Raw genomic sequence first — 13020 nt, forward strand, 5'->3', positions numbered from 1 at the left:
TCACGCCGAATTCTCCGTGATATTCGAGGGGGCCGGACATGCTAAAACTCTAGTAATTGTAGACCCTTAGAGCACTTGATGATTTTCCTTTTAGGGAGTGCATTCCTCCTATCTTCATTAGCAAGTCCCATTTAGCCACAGAAAACAGAGGTATTGGCTGCTGCAAGGTCGCAATTCGAAGAAGAATTAGGTGGGTCTTTATATATATATAAAAACAAAAGGCAAGAGTATGGTCATGATTTGAAAACATCAATGCACCAAGCTTAATATCAGAGACAGAAGAGTTGGTGGCTGAGGACCCCTGCGGCATCAAATCTGGGGTAAATAGACGCCATGCCTATCGCAGCATGTATCCCCACGTGATGACCTCATTGGATAGGTCCGCTCGGACCCGACTTACGACGCTCGTGGTAAACATTCAGTATCGCGACAGCTTCATCTTTGTCCTCCCAAGCCTAAAACTCCTAGATATTACCTATCTTTCCCTCGGTTTTTGATCGAAGATCACTTCTTGATAAGCCTCTAATATCACCACTGTAAACCCCACAATGACTCAACTCGACATCCCCTCGACCGCATCTCTCAGAATGGAAGTCCTCGCCAAGCACCAGAGAATGCCTCTGCGCATCCTCACCTTCAACGTTCGCTACGCAACAAACAATCGCGAACATAATGAGAAACCCTGGGACGTGCGTCGGCCTAAGCTCATCAATCAATTGAACTTCGTCACCGCCGGTCATGAGAGCCCCTTCATTTGCCTCCAGGAATGTCTCAACCACCAAGTCAACGAGATCCAGGAGGATCTGGGCTCTCATTGGAAACACATTGGCCGTGGACGCGGAGAGAAACCCGAGGACGGAGAGTTTTCTCCTATTTTCTATCGCAACGATGTATGGAAGAACGTACGGAAGGAGGTCCGATGGCTGAGCAAGACACCTGAGAAGCCCTCTCGCGGTTGGGATGCAGTCCTGAACCGAATCGTCACAATGGGAGAATTCGAACACCGAGTCACAGGTACCCGCGTCGTAGTATTCAGCACACATTTCGACCACATCGGCGTCAAGGCCCGTCAGCACAGTGCCGAGCTCCTCATCAAGTTCGCCAAAGAATGGGGCCAAGCAGGCGACAAGAAGGCATCGGCCGTGCTCATCGGCGGCGACTTCAACAGCGAGCCCGAGGATGGCGCGTACAAGACTATCACGGCGTCTGGGTCAGGCATCTCTGACGTGTCGGACCTGGTGCCCAAGCATAAACACTACGGCAACGAAACTACGTACACGAGCTTCGGGGAGGGTTGGCAACCCTCGCGTATCGACTTCCTGTTCATCCAAGAGCCGAGAACAGCTCATGTCAATACTTTTGGGGTTCTAGCGAATGGGTTTGATGATGGCGTTCGTGTTTCTGATCACCGACCTGTCGTGTCAGACCTGGACATTGTGGTTTGATCGGGCACAGGGTTGTACTGTGCCCAACGTGAGTGCAGTCTGTGATAAGTTGACATATGCTTCTTCAGACAAGTACAGATTGTCAATAGCTAAATACCTCAATTATGGTGCATGTATGTTTAATGAGGATGCTGTGGCGCTGGCTTCACTGCATACATGCCAGCAAGACAGCAGAGACATTATTTGAACACCGTTGCCGTGGCCTTTAGAATACTCATACAATAAGACTTGCCCCACGTTGTAGTTTGATATTTGACAGACACTTGAAACATATCTGATTACTGATAGCCGGATGAAGAACCCTCGACTGTTATCTTTGCACATCAAGGCTCTAGCGGCCATACAAGTCCGTCAACAGCCACAGTGAGTATGCAACTCGCTCTCCATGTATGACGAGATTGAGCACTGCCTTTCGAATCCCACGCCATCGATCGTAGAATCACTGCATCGACTGCATCTGATACGATGGGGTAGCTACCCGTTCTCACGTTGATCCTTTCAACCGCAGGTGCCATGCAAGCTAGCAGAACGGGAAACATGCATAACCATAGATATCACTGTGTTGATCATCACCAAGCATAGATAGCAACTCGGCGAGTAATAAGCATCTCGTTATCGCAGACTTACATATTCTTGGCCGAACGCCGGAAACTGACCTATCAACGACAAAACAACGTAACCGTGGCTGGCTGCCTGGGCGAGACACCATGCCAATGAGCCATGTCCGAGATGGGAATCTTCGGAAGATGAGGCTCTGCTCGGCAAAAAAGAATATGGTCCCCATGTTTGGACGCATTGAGGGGCAAAACGCAAAAAGCGGTGTGTGAAAGATGGTGGAGGAGAAGAGGGTTTGGGGCGCTCTCCAACTTCTCGTTGTGGTGGTTAGCAGCACCGACGGTTGAGTTCGGGGACACGATAGATACCATCGTTCTCTGAGGGTGTAAACTTGATCACAGGTCGAAAATAGTAGATTTGACAAAGAAGCGTTCGCCTCCACTGATCTTCAAGCGGTGCTATGCAACTTGTGATTTCATGCAGCCATGGGCAACCGAAAGGAGCTATTGTTGTCTCAAGCGTGTTCTTGAAGATATTCAAGGCGAGCCGTTATACGCGGCCCCAGGAATACAATACTAGGAAGACCTGGCCGCGGTCTAGTACCGGATGCTTGTGCCTTTGATGGTTGCAATTATGCTTGTCATCCATAAGAACAAGACTAATATAGTTGCACTACCCACTGTAGTTCAGAACTAGTCTGACTCGTTGAGAGAAGGGAGAATTGGTAGCCATCGGTGTACGAGATGTCTTGAGATTCACGATATGTTGCCTGTCAAATTGTTTCAACTTGATCTGTATAGAACTGTCTAAACTGGCCACCGGGAGCCGCATTCATAAACGCATATTTTGATGGTAACCACACATGATTAGACATAACCTCAGTGAATGGCTGGAATCGTGAACTAATCATGCCGGCTGACGGCCCTGTAGAGCTGCGTCAATGCCTTGGATGCACGTCTAGCCTATCCCCACACAATCTGAAAGCCAAGGCAAGCCATCCGAGAGAACCCCGGCTGAAAGGTGTCCCCGTCTGGCTTAGCGAGCAGCAGCTTCGAACCCGGCAATTCACAAACTGGAGATGTTCAATCGTCTTCGTGCCTGTCAAGATAGAGCGAGGGCAACACAGCAGCGAGCTCGTAACAGTCCCAGAGATCTTGGGAAACACAAACTGTCAGCGTGGCATGTATAAGCAGACACGAAGCCAATCAACAACCTCGAGTTGACCGAATATTGCATCTTGGTTTAACATCCGAGACATCGACGTGGAAAGTTGGTGGGCGAATGTGCAAAGCAAAAGGTAAACTTGAGGTTAGAGGGTGCAAGGTGATGGCCGTGCAGGGGCGTGGACAGGGACAACAGATGTCGATTATTGGATGGGTAGATCGAATAAGAAGTAGCAGCGTGTTCATCCTCGATTGCGACTCATCGAGGTCAGCTGATGAGGATGTCACCGACTCAGTACAGTATCAGAATTACTCCATGCAAGTTGCTCAAGAGCGCTGGCTGCTTGGTAACCGGGCACAGTTCAAACGACGACATAATTACAATTGTATGTATTGTTGTTCTCGGAAGCGCCCGTCCGAATCTAGGTTTGAGTATGAAACAAAAACAACTCACATGACATGTTTAGAAGCGATACTGTGCTTGTTGTTCGTCGGTGGTAGGACGGAGAAAGCGGAGGCCAATCTCCGGTCTGGGCGCGGAAGGACAAGGAGGTGAAGCCGGAGAGAGTGGAGTCACTCGCTCCGGGCTCGGAAGTAGACCCACCAAATTCCAAGCCGGACAGGAAACTGTGTTGGACACGTATTCATGCCGTGACGAATCGTGCGACACGATGCTTGAACGGAGGCTGGGCCGGATCGCCAGAAATTAACAGGGCATGAACTGGCGGCAGCATCGCCGAGTGCGGGGCTAACCGCCCGAACTTGGTCATGGAAAGACTCCGAGGCCACTGTATATGGCCGCTGGAGGTTGGGCACCAGGCCCGTGCAAGCACCAAGCATGGATGGTCATTGCGGCAAAGCTATCTATCCATTACACCTGTCAAATAGAAACGTCAGCGCCGCAAGCGCGTTGAAATAAGTGACAGCACACTTGAGCAATTTTTTGCCTTCTGAGGAGGAATCGCAGAGAAATGGAAAGAGGCACTGTCGCAAGTAAACGAAACACATTCTTGCTCCTGCTATGAGTCAACTTTACAATAACCTCCAAACTTAGACGGCCAAGCCCGGAGCCTCAACTCAATCGCGACAACCAGTCACAAGTCCCAGACATGGATGGCAGACAGCTTGTCACGACCAGGTTTAGCAGCGGTGCTTCGATATCCCACGTGTACCCCGCGCTGCACTCACGTCTGGCATTAACTTGGTGTAGATCGGGTTCATTGTTGGTACCCGAGCAAGGGAATTGAGCCAGCTTGGGCAAAGGTCTACGCCCAGTTAGGCACGAAGGTGAAGAAGGCCTCGGGGGCGGGCTAAACACGGCACTTTGGTGGAGGCGTAGATCGATGGAGGCGGCTTGAGGCACATCAACGGAGAATCGTGATGGCGTTTTACGCCCCTCTTGAGGGTAATTGGGCATCTCTAAGCTCTGTACGAGGTTCAATAATCATGATTGATTTCTCAGAGGCACAGCCGTTTGGCGAGTTCCGCATGGCTATCCTACTCTGTGTATCTTGTCCTACCTCGTCAAGCCCTTGTGCCATGGGTGCACAAGCCCGATCTGCCTAGAAGAGCGGTTGAGATTCGGGCCTGTCATTTACTTGTCGCTTATCGGGAACGGTCCATCCAACGGCGAACAAACCTGTTACGCTTCTTCTTGTTTCCTCGAGGTTTGGACGGAGCAAATTCTGTAGTCAGCCGCGGTTTATCTCAACATAGCCGTTGCAGTGCTGAGTGCAGTATTCGAAGCAGTTCTGTTCACTGGTAAGAAACCACAATTCCTCAAGAGTGAGCCACAATCCTTCTCTTCTTCATCTGGGAGGGGTGTGCCATCAGCCTCGTTCAGGTGTGCAATGCGGGTTTTGGCACCGGATATCGTTCGTGACTGGCAGACAGAGAAGGCGAGGAAGATTCGAAAAGAATCGTTGGATCAAAGGCTCTGAACAAGATCCACAGTTGGGCCTGACTGCTTGCGACTGGCGCCAGTCATACAAAGGCATTCCCTGTAAGATAACACCCAGACCCGCCAGAAAGTCTCTCAACAATCCCTCAAATGCGGGCTTTCAGGGCACCATCTGGGGTCGTGTCGACAGATCAGATCCATTCTCGGCGGCGCAGAGGGCTGGGTCGGGTTGCTGGGTCGCAAGGATTCGGGATTCGAAAGCGTCTAGCAGCTTTTATCGACAGCGAGCCAGTGATTAACCGCCTCACTTGTGGTTTATATGGATGAATGTTTATATGGCTTAGCGACTGTTTGCTGGTGTTTTGCATCGCGAATGTTTCACAATTTGGAACAACTCACATGACAATTCAATGAATTGCCAGGGTCCATTTGTAATCCTGACATGGATCGGTCTGAATTGATGGCTGAAGTCGGTGAAAATGAGCCAGAACTTGGGGCTCGGTGGCTAGTTACCTTTAGCCATCATCGATAATGCGCTTGTAGTTTCGATATCGTGACCATATAAACGGCTAAGAGTAGTCGACGAGGCAAGAAAGAAGAGAGTTTCCATCTAAAAGACCATATCGACTGACAATTGTTTTGGCCGTTGAATCATTACAGGCATACCCCAGCATAGTTTTGAGAGTGACTCGAAGCTTAGTGAAAACTCCATCATCCAGTTCGCTTGCTTGTTGGTGGCCGTGAGCGGGATGGCTCCATAATCCATTCCATTCAGAACCACGACCAGCAAAGCACAACACAGCAAGAGTGAGGACCCTGGTTTGAGTACAGTAGCCACCCCCACCTCTTCAATTTCTGCAGAGCATGACTGTTTTCTATGGTATTTTGAGTTTCCAATATTCAGGAGGGAATGGTAGACGGGAATTTGGAGTGAAAGAAGGAAATCTGGTGCAACTATGTTGCTTAGCTGAGCAGGAGAAAATGCCAACTGCCAACGCATTGAGTGAGGCGGGCCGGAGCGAGAGACCTTCAAGGCTCCCCTGCCACCTCTGAAGTGTCCATGATGAGAGACAGAGATGCTGACGAATACGATACAGCGCATTCAGGAGTCATTGACATTCACTATCCGTACATGAGTCGGGAAGCAAGAGGCGGGAAGCATGAACGAACCGACGGATGTCTATGTTTGTGGCTGCTGTGTTAATAATAGTGCACGTAGTGATCCGTTGCTGGATGAACGAGGATCGAGTGAGTGAGCGACTGAGTGAGTGTCTGTCTCACTGGCTGACTTTTCTGGTGCTGATGAATCAAGATATTTTGGGTAAACGAACGAGTAAAAACAAACGACAACCAATCTCTATCTGCGTCTTGTTCTGCTTTTGTGTCAGTGCCTTCGTCATTGCTCTCAGTGACTTGACGTGGTTGATTTGATTTGATTTGACTGACTGCAGTGTGCAGTTCCATTGCTGTGCTGGCTCCAGCGTTGAGTCGCTTGATTGATCGTCCATCGTCCCGTGGTAGTAGAACCACCCCCTCCCTTTTTGACGAGAATCTCCCTTGCTTCTTCTAGAGTCGCACCTTGAGGTGGGTTTACTCACACGCCCATCCACACTCATGCGCTTTCTCATTCTTTCTCATTTCCCTCCTCTTCTCTATCAATTATATAGAGTTTTCTATCACTTCAAGCTCGAGGTATCGAGTCTTCCATGGCATGATCCAATTCTTGTTGTTCACATGACTACTCGTTGGGCTTGAATGAAATAGCCTCTCATCGTTGGCTCATTCTATCAAAACGTCAACGGCCACAACGGCCTGTGGCTGCGTGTCCGCCCTGGGCGGTAATAGTGCTGCATTACCACTAACACTACCGGTAACAGATGGATCTGATTACCTGCACGCCCCCACACTCTCTGCTTCAGAAAATGCTGAACCCCCCTAGGCCCTGAAATTACCACCACCTGGGCACTTTTATTAAAAACAGACCATCCTGTCCATCCATGCCCATCGCTTCTCCCCCCTCCTCCCCTCCTTCTTGTCTTGTCTTTCTCCTATGACAGTTTGATACATTGTCTTTTTAAAACAAACATATTTCTTTGATTCCTCGCTCTGCTTTCGCTTCCAGTTGAGCATTATATTCACCTCGAACAACATTATAGCATCAGCATCTACCAAGCATCGAACATTACATATCCGTCGCTACTAGCGTCTCCATCGAAAGCGCCCTGGTTTATGCCACTATCGTCACCGCCTTCTGTATCCAACTCACCAGTGACATTTTACTCGCGACTTTTTTCGGCTGCAGCTGTCTTGGTCAACGAATTCGACTTCCTTCACATGTCGCTTGTTAGGTTTCACGAAAGGGGACGTTAAAGCATTGCGTTCGCGATCGCAAATACCGTCACCACCAACGCCACCGGCGCTCTCACCGCCTGGAGTTGCGATCTCATCCACCAACTGTGCCGTCCCACCTAGCGTGGTCCCTGTTCGATCCCGTCGAACCCCCTCTTCGAATTGACTCTTCTTGGAGCCGAATTCGCTCTCAAGTTTCTCCGATCTTCTAACTACGCCATGTCCAACCACGTCTGCTACGTCGAGGATGCCGAGGAGGATTCAGGCAGCTCTGTCCTCGAGGGCATCCAATCCACCCGTCGCTATGCTGTTTCTGAAGCTCCCGGTCCCGCCAGTCCACCCAAGGAACGCCCCAACACAGGAAAGTCTCGCGGTGAAACCAGGCGATATTCCAGCCGGCGACAGGTTTCTCCTCCCAGTGAAGGGCTCTCCGATGAAGAGCCCCCTCGTAGGGAAGAGCGCCCCCGCCGAGACTATGAACGTGAAGCTCGTGAACAGCGAGATAAAGATCGACGTCGTAAAGAGCGCAAGCAGAAGGAAGCTGCTGAGCAGCAACAACGGAGGGTCCGAGCCGAAGCCAAACCACCCAAGGAACGTGAGCCCAAGCCTGTGAGAAGACCTCGCCCAACATCCCTCACCCACACCAAGACTGAGCCTGTTGTTCAACAATATCGCCGAGGTCGTGTCGAGGATCCCTCGTGTTATGGTGTCCAGCAGCCTGCCGTCTCTGGCATGCGCCCCCGTGCTCAGACTCGACCTCATAGCTATTACCCAGGACAAACCGCTCCTCCAATTTCCAATGCTGGCTGGCACCATGCCCAAGCTTCTCAAGCTTCTTTCCCCGTCGGATCATTCCCGCCGCCACCTTACTTCCCTGGAGGACAGTCTCCCTCAGTGGTCGGCGTTCCGCCTTCGCCCGGCCCAGGTGCTGGAACACCTGGGTTCTTTGATATGCCTTCGCAGCAGGCCAGCGCCCACCTCAGGAACCGTTTTGAGCGGCCAGCTTCATCCATGGGTTTCCGTCAACAGCAACCTTCCCCATCAAACGTTGGGTATCCTCAGGATGACTTTGAGGAGGAGGAACAGCCTGATCCCCGTCTCATTAGACGTGCCTCTCGTTCCAAGAGGCCTCAACAGAATGACGAGGATCGCCGGCGTATGCCTCCTCCTGACAGCATCCCACGGCCCAAGTCTGCAATGCCTCCTCCAACCACTCCATTCCGCCCCCCTCCTCAGTCATTGACAAGGCAAAAGACAAGGACTCCCTCGCGGCCACCGCCTTCGGGTCGTAGCCGTGTTGGGTTTGTTGACCAAGGCTATGAAGATGAAGACTACAACGACAGTCCCGGTCTTTTTGCGGACTCTCCCGAGGCCAATTTCGATCGTCGTACAGCTTTGGCCCGTACTCGACGCAGTTCTGTCGCTTATGAGCACCATGGTGCTGATCTTGTACCTGCTCGCACTCGACGAGGCTCCGTTGCATATGAACAGCGTGGAATCGACATTGTGCCTGCCCGAACTCGACGAGATTCCTACTACGAAGATCGCTCACTTGGTGGTGGAGGTGTCAGTTTGGATGAGGATAAATACCTGGACGCCATGCGATACCAAGACGACATCAATGGCGGTCCCGCCATGCCATTGACTGCTGAAACCTTACGCAAAGCTAGCAACCCTCGGCTTGGCGGCGGGAGCAGTCGAAGCAGCGGCAGCCATGATGATAGCGAATATAAGCGAAGCAACACCACTGGTCTCACCCGTTCTTCTTCAAGCGATACTGACAATGTCACGATCAAAGTGTCAGGCTCGGCCGTCGTGCGAGTGTCGGGTGCTGAGATTGAGTGCGGCGATGGAGGCGAGATCACATTTTCAAGACCTACCGGCAGCTCTAGAGTTGGCAGCGACCGCGCTAGCAGTTACTACCAGCTTGAAGATGTCCGCAGCCGAGTTGAACAGAAGGCTCTCCCTTACCGACCACACACTCCCAGTCGTTCTGACTCGCATCACCGTGGATATTCTGGAAACCATGCACCATATGATCCGTCCTTTGCCATGGACGACTACATTTACTGATGATTTTTTCTTATGAGAGATGACAAAGTTGATGATCAGCGCGTTTTTGCATTTTTGTTTTTTGAACTATATCTATTTCTTCTTTCTTATTTCCTGCATACAAATGTCTACGGGATGGGCAGCGTTTCGCCTATAATCTTGAATCTTGGCCATCGATGAGCATTTCGGTGGACGTTTTGATTACATTCAAGCTGCGGTCTTGAGCTCAGAGTTGAATTTATACACTCAGCTCCTATCTTGATGCTTGTATTCTTGGGTCAAACCCTCCCGTTGGCTTCGTGGCAGAAAGTTGATACCCAAAAAGCGGTGATGGTGGAAGCATCCAGTTGATGGTCCAGCTGAGTTACCAGCCCGGTTCTACCATCTCGAGGTACCAGTACCAACGGCGCTTACTGAAAGCTCAACTTTTTTTTTATCCGGAAATCATGTACGCCCAGATGGGTTGTTTTGGAGTTTGGATGGGTAGTGGAAGGGCACCAGTACGTCCTCAATGAACAGATGACTTACCTTGTGGTGGCTTTGAACCGAAGTGTCTTTTTCCGATGCATGGTCGTTGCTACCTAAAGGGTGTAGATTCATGTTCAGGAGGACTGGCCTTGATTGGACTGGGACTAGACAATTTCCCATTATTTTTCTGCACTCCTTCTTGCTGCGATCTGATCAACAAGAAATCCCTGTGGGAAGTTGCATGAGAGACGGTTATGGATATGGCTTGTGTATTGCATTGTTGAGCATAGTGTAAGAGGAGGAACTTGAGACTTGGCTGGAACTACCATTGGACCCTTGTCATCAGAACGATAGATTGTACGGGCAAACGAGGTTCGCGCCTCTACCTGCTGCCCGGCAGAGAATAATCTTATGTTACAACCAGCATGACATGCATGTTTGGCTTCTCTATTCTACTTGTTCCGAGACATTAACTGGTGAACTGTGACAAGATCTTCGGCTGATCATTGTGGAGAAAGGGTGGCAGATTGATTGTGAGTGGGCCGAACAGAGATGAAGGATTTTGGTTGAAACGGAAGATATCGTTTGGGGATGGAGAGACTGAGAGAGTAACAAGGCAATGACTGGGTGGATATGATTGAGTTTGAACCATGGCATAACACTGGGAACATGTTGCTAGCTATCCCTTTTTCTCCTGTCTCAGGTGTCTGAGTTTGTGCATAAGAAACTGGCGATCTGTTGTATGTGTAGATTAACCGCTCCAGAACAGCTTTCATCCGGTGTAAGCGCCCAAGATATTCATGCAAACGTGAGCAGTGCAGTTGCTGACGCTGTCTCAGGGGTAGAATCAGACATGGTCCGCCAGGTCTCAAATATGTAGCCTAGTGGCATTCCGATGTCAAACTTGAACAAGATGGTTCGAAGTATCACAATTGCTTAATGCAAATCTTAGGTAGGACAATAGCTGTCTCACAAAGGCCGGCGCTACTGCCTAGAATCTTCTTTTTATGCGGGTTAAAATAGAGCTCGTCAGTCCCATTCCCAAGATGCACGAATAGAACTTGAAGGGGGGCGTGTGCGTTACAAATCTGGAGCATCAAAGTCGTGGACAGCTGTCATTGGTTGATGACTAAATGGGCTTTCTGTGCGAGGTTGCCTGGTCAGCAGTCCAGTGTTGTTTACTTTCGACGTCATTTGAAGATTGTGGCTGGATTCTGGTGATGAGGAGGTCAAAAAAAGCGGTTGAACCTGATGTAAGCTTTACAAGGAAATAGTTCGAGCTCTGATTTGATATACTCCAACATCATTACCTTATTTTTATCATTTTGTCAAGCTTCGAGAACGTTGTAAGAATTTGTGACGCGCACGTTGAAGCTGCCCAACCACCCGTTGCGCATCCCAGCCACGCACTTTACAGGCCTCGTTTCTGGGTTAACCAAGCACCATCGCCCAGCCTGAGCCACGCAACACTCTTTCTCTCTCCATTATTTCTTTCTCCTTATCTCAAAAATAACACTATTTCCATAATCAACACTTCACGACTCATTTAACGATAACCATTACTTACCACACTCATTCGATTGATATATCAAGAATACTCACGTCAACTGCTTGGTCTTATTTACGATTGAGCTCGGCTGGGCTACAGCACCCTGAGCCTAGCTTGCACATATCCATACTCGACTGAGACCTCTTCATTCTACTTCATTCCATCATGGCGCCCGCTATCATCCGCTCATTGCGCAGTGCGTCTTCACTCACACAGCACGCCCCTCGTGCTGCCGAGGCCTTTTCCACACTCTCGGAACACTTGTTGGAGGGCAGTAAAGTGCTACTAGCTCGAGAGAATAAAGACGACGACAAGAACGATAGACACAAACCATCGGTCGAACCTGAATCAGGCTCGTTCGACCCTCACGACATCAGCAATGCCGGTTTCTTCTTCCTTTTTGCCCTGATCGGTGTGGTGTTCGTGTGTACCGGTATCTGGTTCTTCTTCTGGGCAAAGAACGGTGGCTTCCAATTCAAGGAAACAGATTGGGATGACTACAAATCTACGGTTCTTCGACGCACCGGGCCTAACGGCACTATTCTCTCTAACGCAACCCGACCAACAAACCTCGGTGGTGGTAGTGTATACAAGGACGTGGACGATGACAACACGACTGTAGTCACAGAGAGCACAACACTTACTGGTATCACAGCTGGAGCAAGCGACATTGGTGCACGTGAGAAGCGACGCCGCAAGCAGGAAAAGCGAGACCGTGAACGTGCGAAGAAGGGCAAGAAGACTAGCCGTCACGTTGGCGAAGCAGGTGTTGAAGACGAGGAAGCCGAACTTGCAGCCAAGAAGGAACTCCGCAGCTATCGCCATGAAAGACCTGCCCGCGTCGGTGGACTGAACAAGGAGAGTGAAGGCTCCGAGTGGGACGGCTCTACCAACCCCGGCACCGAATCTAACGTCTCAACAAACCTTCTTTCTGACCGTCAGACCACTCCTACAACCACACCTACCAAGTCCAAGGGCGGCATCCGCAAGGTCTACTCCACCGCTGATCGTCGTGAGAACCGTGAGGCAGAGCGCATGCGCGCCGAGGCCCGTCGTCTTCGTGAAGCTGGCCGAGCAGCCCGTCGTGATTTCAGCTACCAACGTGCCGAGAGCTACACCCGCGCCGACAGCCAGGTCAGTGAGAGTCTTCTCGATGGATCGCAGGTGACTCGTACCACAGACGATAGTGGCGATCTGGGTACCAAGAGTTACCACCACCCGATGCCTGAGCTGAGGGAGCTTGAGAGGGAGAGGGCAAGGGAGGAGAGACGGGCACGAAGAGCGCAGAGGGAATATCGACGAGGACGAGGAGAGGAGTGTTAAGGTTGACGTGATATGGGTATGACGAAAGTCTTGAATGGGCTATAAGGTAAAATGCGATTTTCTTACTTTGGGTTTGGGTTGGGTTCACTGCGTGCATGTAGATGTATAACGTTAATGTAAATAGGCATGGTAACGGTTTCTCACGGACATGAATTGATATGCTGAGATTGTTAGATTTTGAGATAGGCAATGCATTGAATAAACATGATGCTCTGG

At 50.3% G+C, this 13020-nt stretch overlaps 3 protein-coding genes across 3 annotated transcripts; all 3 read left to right on the plus strand.

The window, feature by feature from the left end:
• Positions 1-411: 411 nt before the first annotated feature.
• FOBCDRAFT_214185 (Endonuclease/exonuclease/phosphatase) lies at positions 412-1682 on the plus strand. The gene has a single exon (XM_031172819.3). It carries the CDS (start codon positions 549-551, stop codon positions 1443-1445), a length of 897 nt encoding a protein of 298 aa, XP_031049604.2. The 5' UTR covers positions 412-548; the 3' UTR covers positions 1446-1682.
• A 5741-nt stretch (positions 1683-7423) lies between these two features.
• On the plus strand, positions 7424-9697 carry FOBCDRAFT_13781 (uncharacterized protein). The gene has a single exon (XM_031172821.3). The coding sequence runs from the start codon at positions 7632-7634 to the stop codon at positions 9483-9485; it is 1854 nt and encodes a 617-aa protein (XP_031049606.2). The 5' UTR covers positions 7424-7631; the 3' UTR covers positions 9486-9697.
• A 1693-nt stretch (positions 9698-11390) lies between these two features.
• FOBCDRAFT_214190 (uncharacterized protein) lies at positions 11391-13020 on the plus strand. The gene has a single exon (XM_031172823.3). The coding sequence runs from the start codon at positions 11647-11649 to the stop codon at positions 12802-12804; it is 1158 nt and encodes a 385-aa protein (XP_031049608.1). The 5' UTR covers positions 11391-11646; the 3' UTR covers positions 12805-13020.

The sequence above is a fragment of the Fusarium oxysporum genome, chromosome II (genome assembly GCF_013085055.1).
Source record: "Fusarium oxysporum Fo47 chromosome II, complete sequence".
NCBI lineage: Eukaryota > Fungi > Ascomycota > Sordariomycetes > Hypocreales > Nectriaceae > Fusarium > Fusarium oxysporum.

Coding starts and splice junctions, on each gene's coding strand:
- FOBCDRAFT_214190 (XM_031172823.3), top strand. CDS start 11,647: ATGGCGCCCGCTATCATCCGCTCATTGCGCAGTGCGTCTTCACTCACA.
- FOBCDRAFT_13781 (XM_031172821.3), top strand. CDS start 7,632: ATGTCCAACCACGTCTGCTACGTCGAGGATGCCGAGGAGGATTCAGGC.
- FOBCDRAFT_214185 (XM_031172819.3), top strand. CDS start 549: ATGACTCAACTCGACATCCCCTCGACCGCATCTCTCAGAATGGAAGTC.